At 36.8% G+C, this 15,440-nt stretch overlaps 1 protein-coding gene across 14 annotated transcripts in view; it reads right to left on the bottom strand.

Moving 5' to 3' along the window:
* CDC42BPA (CDC42 binding protein kinase alpha) overlaps positions 1–15,440 on the bottom strand; it is a 189,724-nt gene that overhangs the window by 123,527 nt on the left and 50,757 nt on the right. For all 14 annotated transcript variants that reach the window (XM_052806782.1, XM_052806783.1, XM_052806775.1 and 11 more), the window contains exon 3: positions 3,369–3,460. In XM_052806782.1, the coding sequence (XP_052662742.1) occupies positions 3,369–3,460 (92 nt within the window). The remainder of the gene's footprint in view (positions 1–3,368; positions 3,461–15,440) is intronic.

Below are 15,440 nucleotides of genomic sequence, written 5' to 3'. Positions count from 1 at the left end.
AGGACTTTTAAAGGTTGGGGTTTTTTTAAATTTATATTTTCCTGTGAGCAACCCAACAAAAAATGATTGATATGTGCTGATGTACATCTTGGTTAGTCAGACAGGTTTTTTTTCCCATTCTTCCAACAGTTTTCCATATTTCCGACAAACAGCAGTACAGTCTGGCATGCTGTCAGACACCTTCTGCCCCAAACTCGGCTACTTGTCTCTATGGTACATGTCTGCACATTTCCTTTGCTTAAAAAGCAACAGCCTTATACAGAAAAAAGCTAAACCAGAAGCTATTAAAATTGGAGGGAGAGGGAGGGAGAAGGGGAGAGAAGAGGTTTTTAATAAATAAATAAATAAATACATTAAAAAAAGACTCAGCATTGGTTTTCTTCTCCATCTAGAGTAGGCAGCCCTCCAGAAACAGGAAGAGGGAATGTTACTGTTCATAACTGGATGCCAAAATCTAGGAGTAACTAACTACTTCTCAGAGCTGCAGAATATTAACAACATAAGGACATAATATTTGCTTGCATAAGCAAGCACTGAACTTTTTATTTTTAAGCAATAATAGAATGAACTGAAAATTTTGGTATTCGCTAGAATCTTCAATAAGCCACACTTGCACACTGCTGAGAGACACCGCTAAGAGCTGTTTCCCAGTTGCTTCACTTTTCCTAGCAGCATTCTTCAACTCCCAAGTTTAAAGTCTTCTTGCTTAGAGTTGTTTGCTAAGTTTTTTGAACCATGCTGCCCAAAGCCAGCATAAGGAAACACTTGCTGCCCACATTATTAATTTTACCAGGATAATCCTCCTCCTCCAAGCAAAACATCTGTTTTCTAAAGACAGCACTCTCTTACATAAAATTTTAAATAAGTAAATGTATGCGTGCAGAGGGGAGGGGCATGTCATTAATTTGACAAAAAAGAAGCATTCTCAGACTGGCAGCAATCAGGGTAACAGGAAAAAGAAAACTAGGAACAATAAACTCTTACAGTTATAAGCAATAACTAGTTTAAACTACTTTTTGTCTACATCAAACTTGTAAAAACAAAAGGGAAATATTTCTTGAGTATGCAAATTGAAGAAATTGAGTAGCATAAAATCAAAATAAGAACAAGTCTGAGACTGTGCCAAAGAAAACTTGCATTAACTTTGTTGTCTACAGAATTTCAGAATTATGTTGATTCAGGGGACAAAAATTACTCCTCCCAGTAACCTAGAGCAATCTTGGTCTCATTTATACTTTGCTGGAAAGAAAATATATTCTTCCAGATTTCTTAATCTGTCTCAGTGAACTACTGTAGTCTACTGAATCTTAGGAGTATTTTACAATTTAATATTAATATAGTTTCTGGTGGCTTAAGTAGCAGTAAAATTTGGTTGTCCTTTTTTCAGCCTTGCTTGGATATTTACTGTTTTTTTTAAAGGAAAATTAGTAATTTCGTACAGAACTTGTTTTCTTAGACAAACGTCTGTGTAAGACTTGAAACTTGTCGTCTTTAAGCTAGTAAGAAAATTTAACATACATCCTTGCAAATATTTAGTAACTCCTACTTTAAGAACATACAAAACCAAACATCTTCACTGAGAGAACTTCAGTTTTCCCCTTACTCAAGATTTTGGCAATTAAGTAGAGTCATGCTATCTTTCTCAGATAAGGAATTAGAAAGAAACACTGTTCCTAAAAGAGGAGAACTAACCAATTACACAGATTGTCCCCAGAAGAGGATGGGAAAAGCTACGCTCTCACTATTCATGGGATGATTCACCACAAAGAAGCTTCCTGAGAAAGAACTACAGGTTGTTTTGTGGTTTAGCTGCTGTGGAGTTTGATGCTGATTTAGCAGACAAACTCTTAAAAACACAGTATAAGGCAGGTTTTACATATGATTCTTCTGACAAGAAAGCACCTACATGAGTGATTTTTCTTACATCTTACACAATCTGTATGTGAACTCAGCTGCAACTATTATGGCAGCACTGAGAAAAGCTGATGTTTTAAGCACAAGCGTTTACATCAAAATGGAGAACGCAACATTCTCTTTGTGGCAGAAGTTTAGACTAAAGATAAATTATCCATGAGTAACTTAAGCCTTCAGTCTCCTTTATGAAGAAGCATTACTCCAGAGGGAGCAAAATCAACCAAAAGTGATATAACAGCTAAATAATACTACACTTTTATTGTTATTTTTACAGTTGCCCAATTATGATATTTGCATGTAGGCAGAGTATGACATACATTACAGTAAAAATTCCTGTTCCTTACGTACTACCTATAGAATTCTATTCTTCCATAACCACAGACTAGTAAAGACTAATTTTCACACATGATGTAAACATGTAAGTGAACCTGAAACCAACTCTTCCCTGTCACATGCCATAGAGCCTCTGGAGATGCTCTCATACCAAAGAGAACTGAAAAAAAACCTCTAACATTTCCAATTCCAAAAGCAATGAAGACATTGGTCAGAAAATCTTTTTCTTCTACTTCGGGTTTCAGTTCACATGTATTTTCAGGCAGTATGGAGTACCTTCTGCAGAAGCTTTACATAATATCCCCATCTGTAGTATATTTGGCTATCAAAAATCCAAGGCACTGTTACACATTAGGTTGCTCTTTCTACATATGTAATTGTCCTGCATGAAGAACAAAGCACATGCACCTAATATAATTATGAAGAAGGGGCAGAAAGCTAACGTTTATTTATTCGTTTCCTCGACCTGTATAATCTGACATGCCTAGCGTAAAACCTAGCCATCAACAGCCTTGTCTGATGACTTCAAATAAGAGATGGCTTAATCAGAAGCAGCAAAAAACTGTATAGTTTGATAGCAGTAGGTGACAATGAAAAAGAAACTAACATCTACTATACTCTTTAAAAGAAATTCAGGAAAAATATTCAAACATTCATTAAAAATAGGAAATGAAGTGACAGGAATAGAGAGATTTCTGGGTGGTTTTAGAATATCAACATTTGGCTACTTAAGTTGCTGAAAACTACTTTCAGACTATTTAGTTATTAGGATGATTAGAAATGGCTAGATCTTTATACCATCAGTAACTCACTGGCCTCCACCTGCTGACTGAAAAGAATTACAGTCAAGCAAATGATTTATCAGACAGTTGAAACATGGTCTTTTAATCCACGCGAACTTGCCTTCTCTCAAAATTTGAAAGACTTAAGAAGAGCTGTCAAAGAATGTATAAATCAATATGTATTTGCATCAAACATTAGGCAGGCCTACAATATCCATTAAGCCCAAATAATGTAAAAACCCGTACATCAATATATTGCTATTACCTCTCTCTCCTCAGCGCTGCAGATTTGCAAGAGCATTATTCAAACCCTTCCTTCCACCTCCTTCACATACATACCTCCCCAAAGGCTCCTCGGCCAATCACCTTCAGGATTTCAAAATCTTCTTTATGTAGTCGCATCTGTTTCACTTTAGATGTAAAAGGTTTGGCTGAAACAAAGGAAAATATCAATCATTTAGAAAAACCAACCACACCAAAACCACAAAACCAAACAACAAGGTAACAGTAACATAAAATAGATGTAATCAGAGCCCTGAAAACAACAGACTGTTTGCTTATAGACCTATATTCCCTCATGTAATATAATGAAGTTTAAACCTAGAAATAATGACCAGTAAGAACTAAGCCAAAACTGCTGTGAGAAAAAGTATACGAAGTAAGCTTGCTTTTGCCTTTTTTTTTTTTTAATTTCAAGGGCAGGGGGTGGGGGGAAGAAGAGTCAACGTGACTATTTTTCTACAGTCTTCTGAGTTCATAGGCATTCACTGCATCTGTGCTATATGTTGTTAACTCTGGTTGCAAAAGCAAAGTATAATATAATGAGGAGTTCCCTTTGGACAACATTACTTTCTCTGCCAGACAGCAAAACAATACTGTATTCAATGAAAAATTAAAATGCTGATGAGTGATTGGCCTAGACAATGTATCATGCAATATTTTTGGAGACCACACCTTCAAGATAAGGATGCTTAATAGTCAATTCTTGGCTTCTGGAAGCATGAACAGTTGTACTCAAGACATTATTAACACATTCAGTGGAAAAAAACCATGTATATAAAGTTAAGCTTCATTTCCCTCTTCTTTTTCTCCTCTTTTATAGTAGCTTTGAAAGCAGTACGCAAAATAAGGTATTGTATTCCAGCCAGGTAACCCCAGTATTCTTTGCAATGAAACAGTATCAGGAGGACTGTTCCCCTCCTTCAGCCCCACTTAGCACTACAACTAACCAGTTCATTAATACATGCTCTCTGCCTGCATGCAAAACATCCAAGTTCCTGGGAACTCCACCTCAAAAACCACATAACACAACCTTTGGTAAAAAAGAAAAAACAAAAAAACCAAAAAAAAAACCCCAAACAAAAAACCAAAGCAAAACTTCAAATAAATTAAGCAGGAAAAGGAGTTGTTTTAAAAATAATTGTTTTAAAATCACGTTTAATACTTTACATAAATGAAATCTATTACTAAAACAGAAGCTCCAGTAAATACAGTTCATAAAAGTTGTCCATCAAAGGAGGCTGTACAACCCAGTGTACACAGGACTGGAATGGGTCTCAGAAAACTTTAAGTTCAATTTCTGGCTCAAAGGCAGTCTTTCTCAATGATCCTAAACAAGCAACTTCAGATACTTCACCCACAGTTTCACATCTATAAAAGAGGGACAGTATTTTTGTAACAGACAAGGCACTGACCACCACATACTTGGATCAAAAAAGAAACAAAGAAGTGCCTCATAAGGCAACCATTTTACATGGCCCACAAAAACCTTTTCAGCTTATGCTTTCATGGTAGAGGGACCCATCTATGTCCACTTCTATCTATACAGAGACTGATGGAATTAGTACAGCTGTATTTGCAGTGAAGAGCTGTAACAGGCATCATATTGCAGAACAATTTGTTCAGAATAATGCTTCTAAACAGAAATGGGAATTGGTTTTCAAAAGCTCCAAAAGCAAATGACCCTACATAACAACCAAATTATATCCAGACACATGTAAGAAACCTGATATGGGTTCTCCTAGAATTCAGTATTTTGTCTTCTAATGTTATGAACTAATCCTGCCAAAAAAACCCAAACCCTAATACTGACACAGATAACCCAGTATTCAATTTAGAATTTTGATATTAACACACACCCCTTCAAGGCACTACAATATCCTTGTACAAAAAACTACTGCCCACTATTTGGCAAAGCAATTTTATAACCTGAGTCAAGACACAAGCTACCTGTATTTTTAATACCTAAAAACCCCCACAAAACTCCTTTACTCTAGTCCTTAAATTAGCATTGTAAATCACATTTGAAAAACAACAATGCAAAAATGTGGAGTCTTATGCTTCTCCTGTTAAGCAATATAGCGCAACTCCACTAATGTTAGGGATAGAATGGATGAAATCCTTTAAAAATCTCAAGAGGTTCCAAAGTCTGAACTTAAGTCAATTTTTCTAAAATTCCTCAGATGCCAGGAATCAAGTCTACCAGCAGTTACACAGAAACATCACCTTATGATTAAAAAAACTAGGGTTTAGGTCCAAATAGTAAACCATACGAGACTGAGATTTTCACTTTAGCAGTATTTTTAGTTTAAATTTATAATAATTTTATTAAAAATATTGAATTATACAATTAAAATACAGGTTTAATATGACATTTACAATACTTTAAAAATTTATTTTAAACAGAAGTATATCACTCACGTTCACAGAGATTCCCAAACTTTCAATTAATCTTTTATACTTTAAAAGAAAGGTCTTGCAATAGAAAAAATAAGTGACAACAAAATCTACTGCCTTACTGGGACAGCCTCAGCGTACAGCTGTACCAAGTGATTTCGTACAAATATTAATACTACTGACAATACTACTGAACAAATTAAAACAAGCCACTAAAGCCTTTTAACTTGAAAAACAACTGATTGAAAACAAACGTGTAGTTCTCGACTTCAACATTTTTTGACCATTATAGGCCTGGCTAGAGTACAAGGCAAAATATCTTGTTAACAAGCAACAGCATAGCTGTTTAAACCACAAAACTCTTCCTCACTTTATATTGTAAGGAAAGGCCTGTCATTCCTTAATTATTACATTTTAGAATCTTCCAGGGTTCCCATAGGGACACTGGAAAAATAAACATCACTACAACTACTTCAGTAAAATACAGCCGACAAAAATAGGTTTGGATTAGGTTTAATGATTTGTAGTATCAGGGCTAGTGGAAAAGTTTGTAAGCCCTTCTCTTTAATTTTTTTATCACCTCTAGCAACAGACATGTCAACGTATAGCCAAGCAGTTTTATAAAGAAAGATACAGTCCAAGAAAACAAAAAGAGAGAAAAAAAAAAAAAATTGCCCTAGGAATGTGCTCCAAATAGCTTGTTCCAAAAAAGGTCAATTTGCTTTATCATCAATGTTGTTTGTCTGCTGTGCAAACATCTGCTGTTCTTGTGGCAACAGCAATCTTAAGTACAGAAAACTTGGCCTGGCCAAGGGTCTTGGAAGGCATATCTTCAGACAGCCGTTTCATACATCCAGCTTTCCAGACTATGAGGTTAACAGGCAGACTTCTTGCAACTAGTTTGGCAATGTCATATGAGCTGTTATAAAGACAGAAAACTGTAAGGTCAGGGAACAGTTTTCAAAATGCAATGTGCTGAAAGGGGTCCCTGCAATGCAGCTCTGTAAAAACATACAGGTACGCACTCCTCACCTGTTTAAATCCCCATCCCCCTAAACAGAATCATCATGAAGTTAACAGAAAACAAGACCCTCTTCTTCAGAAGGAGCTGCGGTTTCCTTGATCGTTGATACCAGAGTGACACACTGCCTTTGCAGCTTTTCAAGAGCAAAAGGCGGTATGGGCATATCCTTTGGCACTTCACTGAACCTACAGAAAATACACAGATGGACAGCCGATTTTCCCCACACGGACATGCCTTTTCAAGGTTGCTAGCCATTTGTGATACAGATTAGGGACCAGCAGTTAGCTGTGCCAAATCGAATTTTTCCTCCTCCAAACCAGAGTGTAAGTGTGGGCAGTATGTCCCCTGGCTCCTCCTGGATTTTCAACTCAGCGGGAACCAAAGTTCCTTATATAAAACTTTCAAATTTGCCAGTATGTTCTCTACGGCCACAACCTGGTAAATCATACACAGAGTCTACGGTAGAGGCTAGTCTGAAAAATATTCTATGTTGCTATCAATCACTGTGGAAGAGATGGATAGATAAGACTTTACCTATAAAAACTATTCTAGAAAAACTGGCCACCCCACCTGGCCAATAATTCTGATCTCACCCTGCCTGGGAAAACTGCACTACCACCCTCTCGGCAAGATTCCTTCCACTTATTCCATCAATTACACATGGCAAGAAAAACCAACCTCCCAATTCACCCTCAGGGGTAACCAATGTACTGAAGTAGTAAGCTAAGCTGTTTTTTCAAACAAGGTGAACCTGTCATGACTATTCTTTCGAGTTATTTGAGTCTCTACGGGTCTTTCCCACATTTTATGTCCTAGCCATTCATTCCATTTATGCTTATAATGCATTCAAACAATAAAAATCAGTAAAAGGAGAATTCTACAAGTGTCTGAAATGTAGATTTTTTTCCAGTTGAAATTTGACTAGAACTTCACCTGAAGTAACATGTTAAGCACATAGAAAAAACAGTCAGGAGGACTCCAGCTGCCAAGCCAGGCATACAGAGCAGCATACATTCTAGCCCCTGGCCCTGAAAAGGGAGGATTTTACTACAACAACTGTCCAGCAGAAGAGAGGCAAAACAATGGGTTCTGCAGTAGTGACACTGAGCTTCAACAGTCTGCTTATCATATTGGGGGGTGGGGGTTGGGGGGGCAGGAAGCAGTTACTAGCATTACTTACAGCATGTTTAATACTAATGGGTTTAATTTTTAAACTCTTGGAGATAAAAGTACATCTCCTGAAGAGCAGACACAGGAAGGACAGCAACATGGTTGATAACCCAATACAGTTTAGTACTGTGATTATACATGTGATACCAAACTACATCAAAATAATATAACAGCAGTATTGGATGCTTTATTTGCCAAGTTAGTCACATGCTCCTGACTTGCTCTCTCTCCCTCCAGCTCCCAGTTTCTGTCTGCAGAGCTTGGGCAGGGCTAGCCCTGAAATTCAGATTTTTCAGAGCTAACCTGCTGGCTGGGGGAAAAGAGCTAGTGGTGAGCTCCCTCCTCCTCCCTCACCTGCTAATGCCCTTTTCCCTGCCCAGCAAAGCACTGCAGTGAACCAGAGCTGCTGTAGGCATGGGTTGAAATTAAACCCAAGTGAGATGAAGATCACTTTGACGTTTTAAAGAGAGCGCTGCAGGCATGGAGCAGCAATTGAAAATGGGTCCCCACAAATGATTTAGATAGGAAACAAAACAGAACAGGACAGTGTTTAGGAATTCCTTTTGGTGCCTCACTGATGCCATGGTTGCATTTTAGATAAACAGGCTGGCTAACTCTGCTCAGATGGAAGACTGTATCCTCGACTGGCAGGTCTCAGTAAGATACCCCTGTCTTACTTCCCAAAGGAATTACAAAACGTGCTTCCTTAGTGATCCAGGTATCACACAGCAAACCCAGCCTTCTGCCTACTCCACTGTTCAATGTAAAATACCATGTCAAGCCAAAGATACAGAAATTAAAAGCTGTATCCACCAGAATTGTCAACAGCAATGATGAAAGTTCATTATGAAGGAAATAGATTGGAAAAGAAAACAGTCACCATGGGAAACTAGCTGCTTGCCATTTCCAGACAAAGCTCCCTTTCCTTCACTAGTTAACAATAATTATAAAAATACATACAGAGCTTTCCCATGCAAAGGAGAAAAATCACGTAACCTAAGAGATTGTCACTTAACTGAGTAACAGAAGGCTCTCTGACTCTTCCTAACGCTATCCTTGAAAAAATAAAAAATAATATATAAAAAAAAGAACAAAGAATAATACATCTATAGCTTTGTTTTTAAAGCATTCTCAAGTTTTGAAATTTCTGCTAAATTCCTGGAAGGAATTTAACAAGTGTTCTTATTTTACAGGCTCAGTCCAAACCCAAAGTATTTATTTTCCACTGGTTTCTATCAGCTGTGATTATGAAATCTGTAAATAGCATTTTTGAGTTGAGACAGACTATAACTGGATGTTTCAAAAAACTCCAGAAAGGAGGTGTGAGAGAACACTCCTCCCAAAATAAACAGTATTTCTCAAAACAAAGGAGAAATAATTGACAACTAGCAAGGCAGAGCTGCTTAAAGCCAAATTTAATTGAGAGGAGACAGAAAAGAAATCGCTCCTCTCCACCCACCTAAGACTGGCAAAACAGCACAAGAAAGCTTTGTTGCAGTTTCTGCCAACTCTCTGGAGGAAACCAGAGGCAAAACACTATAGTCAACAGTGATAGGAGCTGAACCACAGAGCATTAGATAAGGCAATGTAAAAAATATGAGCCACAAATACCCGTCTCAGTTTTAACAGTTAAGATTCAGTTTTCACTCCCTCGGAACATTTTTAACATGTTTTTCCTGATGAACAGTTAAGTGCCAACATCCGTAAGTACAAGTTAAGAATCTGGCATTTTCCAAGAATGAGAAGCATGTCCACAAATTCCTGTACTATGATATAGACAGACACAATATTCTGGATCCTACTCATCTTGGGGAAAAAAAAAAAAAAAAAGTAATCTGTTCTCATCTAGGTCAAGTGGAGACCATCCAGCCACCTTTGGCTATAGCTACTACAAAAGCTTCTTCAACAGGAACTTTAAAATCAGAGAGAGAAATAAAATATCTTTCCCAAACATACGAAAGTAGTTCTGTTTTTTCCCTCCCCAGACTCAGATGAAAAATAACCCCTGCATTCATGAAACACCCACTGCAGATCTGGGCAACACTTCCATACCACATCAAGATATGGCCATTATTTTTTTTATATTACCATTCTTTCTCATCACAAGAATTTCAGTAAACCACCCTATGTTTAAATATTATCATACTGGCAGCAAAGTGCAACATTGAACTTTAATTCATCCTGCTGTGCACTGGAATTCTGATGCAATTCGTAGCACGGTCAGTAAAATCTTTACTATAGGACTCCTGTTCCACCTAGTAAAGAGGGTGGAAATGTTCTGGAAGCAAATCAAGAACAGACAGAAAAAAAAAGTTTTGTGATATTTAAAAAACCTGAAAGGCTAACAAAGGAGAAGGAGAAAGGGGGTCTTACACTTATAAAGCAGAATGCTGCTTAGACTCCATCCCTCATGCTGTCACAGAGCTGGAGACAAGCCAATTAAAATTACACTTCTGACAGTCAAGCTTAAACTTTGCATTCCTCAATATTTGACAGGTAACTCAATATGCTGGTATTTAACTGCCAAAAAATGCTGGACGTTTAAGCTGTAAATAAAATCAGACCTGTGTTTAGAATTACTAAATGTTCTGAAACATCAAAATAAACCAGGCATCAAAAATTGATACTCTAAGTAAAATTTTTAGTCCCTCAATGCATTACTTTTTATTATGTAAAATACAGATATCACCATCTAATCTGACTAGGCTCTTGAAAAATACTATCTTACTGTTTGTGAAAGATTATGTGTTGATGAATATCTGAGAAAAAAATCAAATATTATGCAATAAACAAAGAGTGTGCAACCACACAGCAAATTTCAAGGAGAAAACAAAAGAAAAAAAAAAAGGGGGGGGGGGGGGGGGAGAACGACTACGTGTCAAGTAACAGTGCTCCACTCTAAAGAACAGGTATTTTGTGTCCACAATGGAAGCCTGTAATATGTACTCTCTCTAAGTAGTTGTGGAGGCATCATTAATTCTGTCATTTCCCTTGTTCTGCATTTATGGCTTTGCATCCTTAATTAAAGAATTGTTCAATACATATTTTATTTAAAATTCAAATAATCCTCTCATTTAAAAAAAAAATAATAATCCTCTTTAGAAATTCTGCTGCATACTGTAATAATATGGAAGTGTTTTACCAGAAGAAAGCTAGCAACTTTGGCCCACAGAACACAGGCATCTAGTACACAATCCTCACTGACTAAAGGACCAGTACTGCAGGTTGTTGCTCTCTGCGTTACCAGCACTAATGAAGCCCCCTGCTCAGTTTCCCAGGTATTTCATAGCACTTTAGGAGTCTCCTGTTCCATTTCTGAAGCTAGACAAAGAAGGATTTTAAGTGATACTCAAACACCTGCATAATATTGCAGCCTGCCTTACACTCCCTTCTCTTGCCTCTCAAATACGTTATCCAGTTTCACTTCTTCCCACTGTGACTCCTCATCCCAACGCTTCCCTTCTCAACTATTCAGTCCTAACCTCTCCCACAAGACTCGTCATCCAGTATCACTCTGTCCTGTCCCCACACAGCTTTGCCACCACACCCGAAGGTTTCTATCCACAGCCTCCTAAGTTTTCTCCACATCTGCACCTCACCTGCTTCTTGTATCAGTCTGATCATGTCTCTCTCTCTTTACCTCCAGGCCCCCATCCCATTGCCCTGTTGGTCACAGAAGCCATCATCTGAGCAAAGTTCTGCTAGCTGTCTAATTTCTTACTTTTCCTTTCAAACTCTGGTCTACCCAGCTGAAGTCTCTCTTCCAAAGTCCCAGTTTCAGTGATGATGCCCTGTCATCATCCTTTCTCAAATTCCCTGATGCATTTCCTTTCTCCTTTTACCACCACTAGTCTTGAGTGCCTTTACTTTTCATTAAATTGTGACTAACAAACAAGGACTTGAGCTACACAACAACCTGCCTTCCTCTTATTTTAGGATTTTAATTAAAAGGAAGGACGGTTTTTACAGTCATCTATATAAAGCAAATATACTGATGTCAGACATTCGATTTTTTGCTGATACTGAGAGTTTCATTACCTCTTACATGTGCAGCTAACATTGTTCATCTTCATTTTTGAGGAAAAATAGCTGTAAAAGCTCTGTAAAACTGAAAGCACTTTTAATCTCTTTTAACTAGTTAAAGCATATGCTCTAAACATTGTGAGAAGGGGGGTGAGCAGACTCTCCACAAACTCTCCTCCTCTAAAATGACTCTTCTTTGTGTAGCCATGTATTCTTAGCGTATACTTACACTTAGAACTTGTCAAAATGCACACCTGTCAAGTCTCACACAGCACATGAATCATTTGAGTCCTGTCTCTCACTCTTCCATCATGACGCTTTTACCCCCAAATTCACTGCACTCTATTGCAGACACTTCCCTGCAAGCCACAAGGGCCTCAGCAGAAGGCTAGTAATGCAGCCAAGCTCTAACAGCAGGCAAATTCTTCCTCAGGACGTCACAGGCAAGCGCCCATATTAACTGACATATCATGTAACAATATACCTTGTTTCCTCTTTAAAAGCACGGCATAAACCTGCTCATAAGCACTTCATATACAGTGGGTTTCACTGACGCTTGTTTATATTTGCATTGCAGCAGATCGCAAAAGTCCCAGTCAGGACTGAAGAACTCTGGGTAGCGGATGGTGTACAAATGCACACAATTACACTCCTAATTCTGCCTTTATGGACAACATCTGAAATGAAAGATGTTATATGAAGTTCTTCATTCATGATCTATACCTGACATAAAACTGAAGTTCAAACATTAAAATAAACTTCAATACTCATAAAAGCAAGAATTACTTTAACTATGTCAAATGGAAATATTAAAAACTATAGTGAGTAAGAATTTAATATTGTGAGAAGGAATTCTGCCTAGGTTAAAATAATACACGTTTTCCAGTCATATTTTTAATTTTCTTTAGAAGTAATCACTCATTCTCATTAGATGTATTTTTAAAATAGCATTTGTGATCCAAATAAATAAAAAGTGACTTTTGAACACTGCCTGCACTAGTTTTATGCTGCTAATACATCCTACAGGTTACTCTGAAATGAGTAAAAACAAGAAAATAGATGCTATTGCACTTCATTAATCTATCACAGTAAAACGCTGCTTCTAAGTGTTAAGCCACTATAAGTGCAATAAAAAACAAAGATACACTATTGCAGTCTCTACTGCTGCTTTTTACTCAAATTTCAAGTTCCCGGTCACACAAAAGAAGAAAACAAAACACCCTTCCTATGTCCACAGAAATTTTTCCACCTCTACAGCTTAAGCTTCCACTCCACACATACCTCCCCACCATTTTAATGCCATCACCCTATATTATTTCTGCTGTAAGAACTGCAAACTACTCATTTGCTTGTTCCGTGTATTCAAGCTGGGTAACGCAATTGAATGTGTTCATTATTGTCTGGGTTTTTTTGCATTGACACAATGATAAAAAGACAGTAATTCTAAAAAATGTGATGTTAAGTCATGTTTCAAGAACTCTTCTTAGTTTCACTGTATTTTAGGGAATTATGGCTTTAAAAGTAGTCATTTATTAAACTACCAGCACTCCTTAAAGTCTTAAAGGTCTTCAAATATCCTAGAACGTCAGCACTCTTTCAGAGTTACCTTAAAACTAATGCAATTAAACTTAAAAAATAATTAATCATTTGAAAGTTCAGTGCCATTAGAATGTAAATTGCCTAAAACAAACTTGATTTGGCCCACCTGAGAATAAAGACCATATCATAATGCTTAAGTACCTAACTGTGCACCAGATCCGGCACTCTATTTCTCAACTACAATCATCTTTGCTTTCTTCCTGATGAAGTGATCACTGTAAAATAATGCTGATTAAGATATTTTTATTTTGACCGCATTTCACCTCATGGCAATTTTAATCATTCAATCTTCAGTGCAGTTGAATGACTAAAATCTATTACTATTTCAAAAAAGATCAACGATCCCCATTAATATAAATCAAACTTTCAACAGAATCTTGATTTTCAAGGTGATAAATGTATTTCCCAACACCTGTAACTACCCTATAGCATACACTTTCTGTAAGTACTAAGTTCCTACATAAACCACGTATGTCTGCGTGCTCACGTGCACATGTGTAAGAGATTCTTGCATCACAGCCCTTTTTGCTTTGATCCACACCTCCTTTGTATCACCAAGGATGCAGTAAAGAATAATTCTGGAACCCAGATCAGTGATGGATCAAATTCTTTACGAAACCAAAAAGAAACTTTTTATTCAGTTTCTCCGTTCAGTTTTTAGGCCACCATATGCTTATATTACCTAAAAATAAAAACGTTTTCAAACCACCTGTTATGGGCATATTCTTTCAAATTAATCCTTCAGCGTTCCTAATGAATCAAGTGAAGGGATTCACTAAGCGGTACATCTGAATTGACTTTCGTGCTATGGAGCACATAATTTATTTCACTATCCCTGTCAATGCCAAGTCAGAAATAAGAAAGACCTCAAAACCATGAACTCTACTATGCATCTATTTGCAGGGCTGAGCCTAAATTAAGCGTCTTTTTTGAATCTTACTCCCTAAAGTAACACAGAGTTGTATTGCTGTATGCCTGTTATGATAGGCTACATAGATTAAAGCATTTGCTTATTGCTACACTGATAAAAGGCAATTTTTCTATGACAATACAACAATTTTATAACAAGATATGATTATTTGGTTTTATTTATCAGCTTAAGATAAAAAGAGGAGGTAGCAAATGAAATTAACATTCTTCCTGTAAAGGAAGGATTAAGTGTTTCAGTGTCAAACTATTAACTAATCAAAGAGAAGAACTAGTATCAATACAGACTGTTCTTCATCTTCAAATTCTAGACATTTTTTTCAAAATTTTATATGCTTTTTTTTCCCCAAATGTGGACAGGAGAGGTGGTCTTGTATGCATCCAATGCACTGGAGAAGAAATATTTTAGAAGTTGCTAAACCAAATGCATAAAATATTCACTGAGTTCTGAAAATTCTTTGAATGCTTTTACCCAAGTTTTATCTCAAAAGTTTTGTTTACTAAAAACTTGAAAGGAAAAGCCATGGCAAGACACAGCACACATAAACAAGTTTGAGATAAGTAATGGGATAATGAGGAAGTTGGACACATTTTCAGAAGAGCACAGAACACATTCATTAATTTATACACAAACACAGCAGTTCTCAGGAAAGTACTGTTACCTCAATAAAGTAACCACACTTCAGAAGTAGGTAACATACACGAATTTTAGTTAGTGCTTATAATTTTAAAATAATATCAATCTAGATACTTCATACAAATACTTAAATGGAAACTGCACTTTGACAAAAATGGATTCCAGTTATAGGTAATAAAACATTTTGAAAGTGTAAGTCATAATTAAGTCATGAACAAAATGAATGCTAGGAATTCATTACTTTTCACTCTGGAATTGGTTTATAGAAGGTGTGTTCTACGAAAAAAGTACTTGTAGGGAGGTGAATTCATACCTCATTTTTCCAAATGTCACCTTGTTCCACAGAGCACAAAAA

This window comes from Harpia harpyja, chromosome 13, assembly GCF_026419915.1.
Source record: "Harpia harpyja isolate bHarHar1 chromosome 13, bHarHar1 primary haplotype, whole genome shotgun sequence".
NCBI classification, from domain to species: Eukaryota; Metazoa; Chordata; class Aves; order Accipitriformes; family Accipitridae; genus Harpia; species Harpia harpyja.
This window is presented reverse-complemented; position numbering and strand designations above follow the sequence as displayed.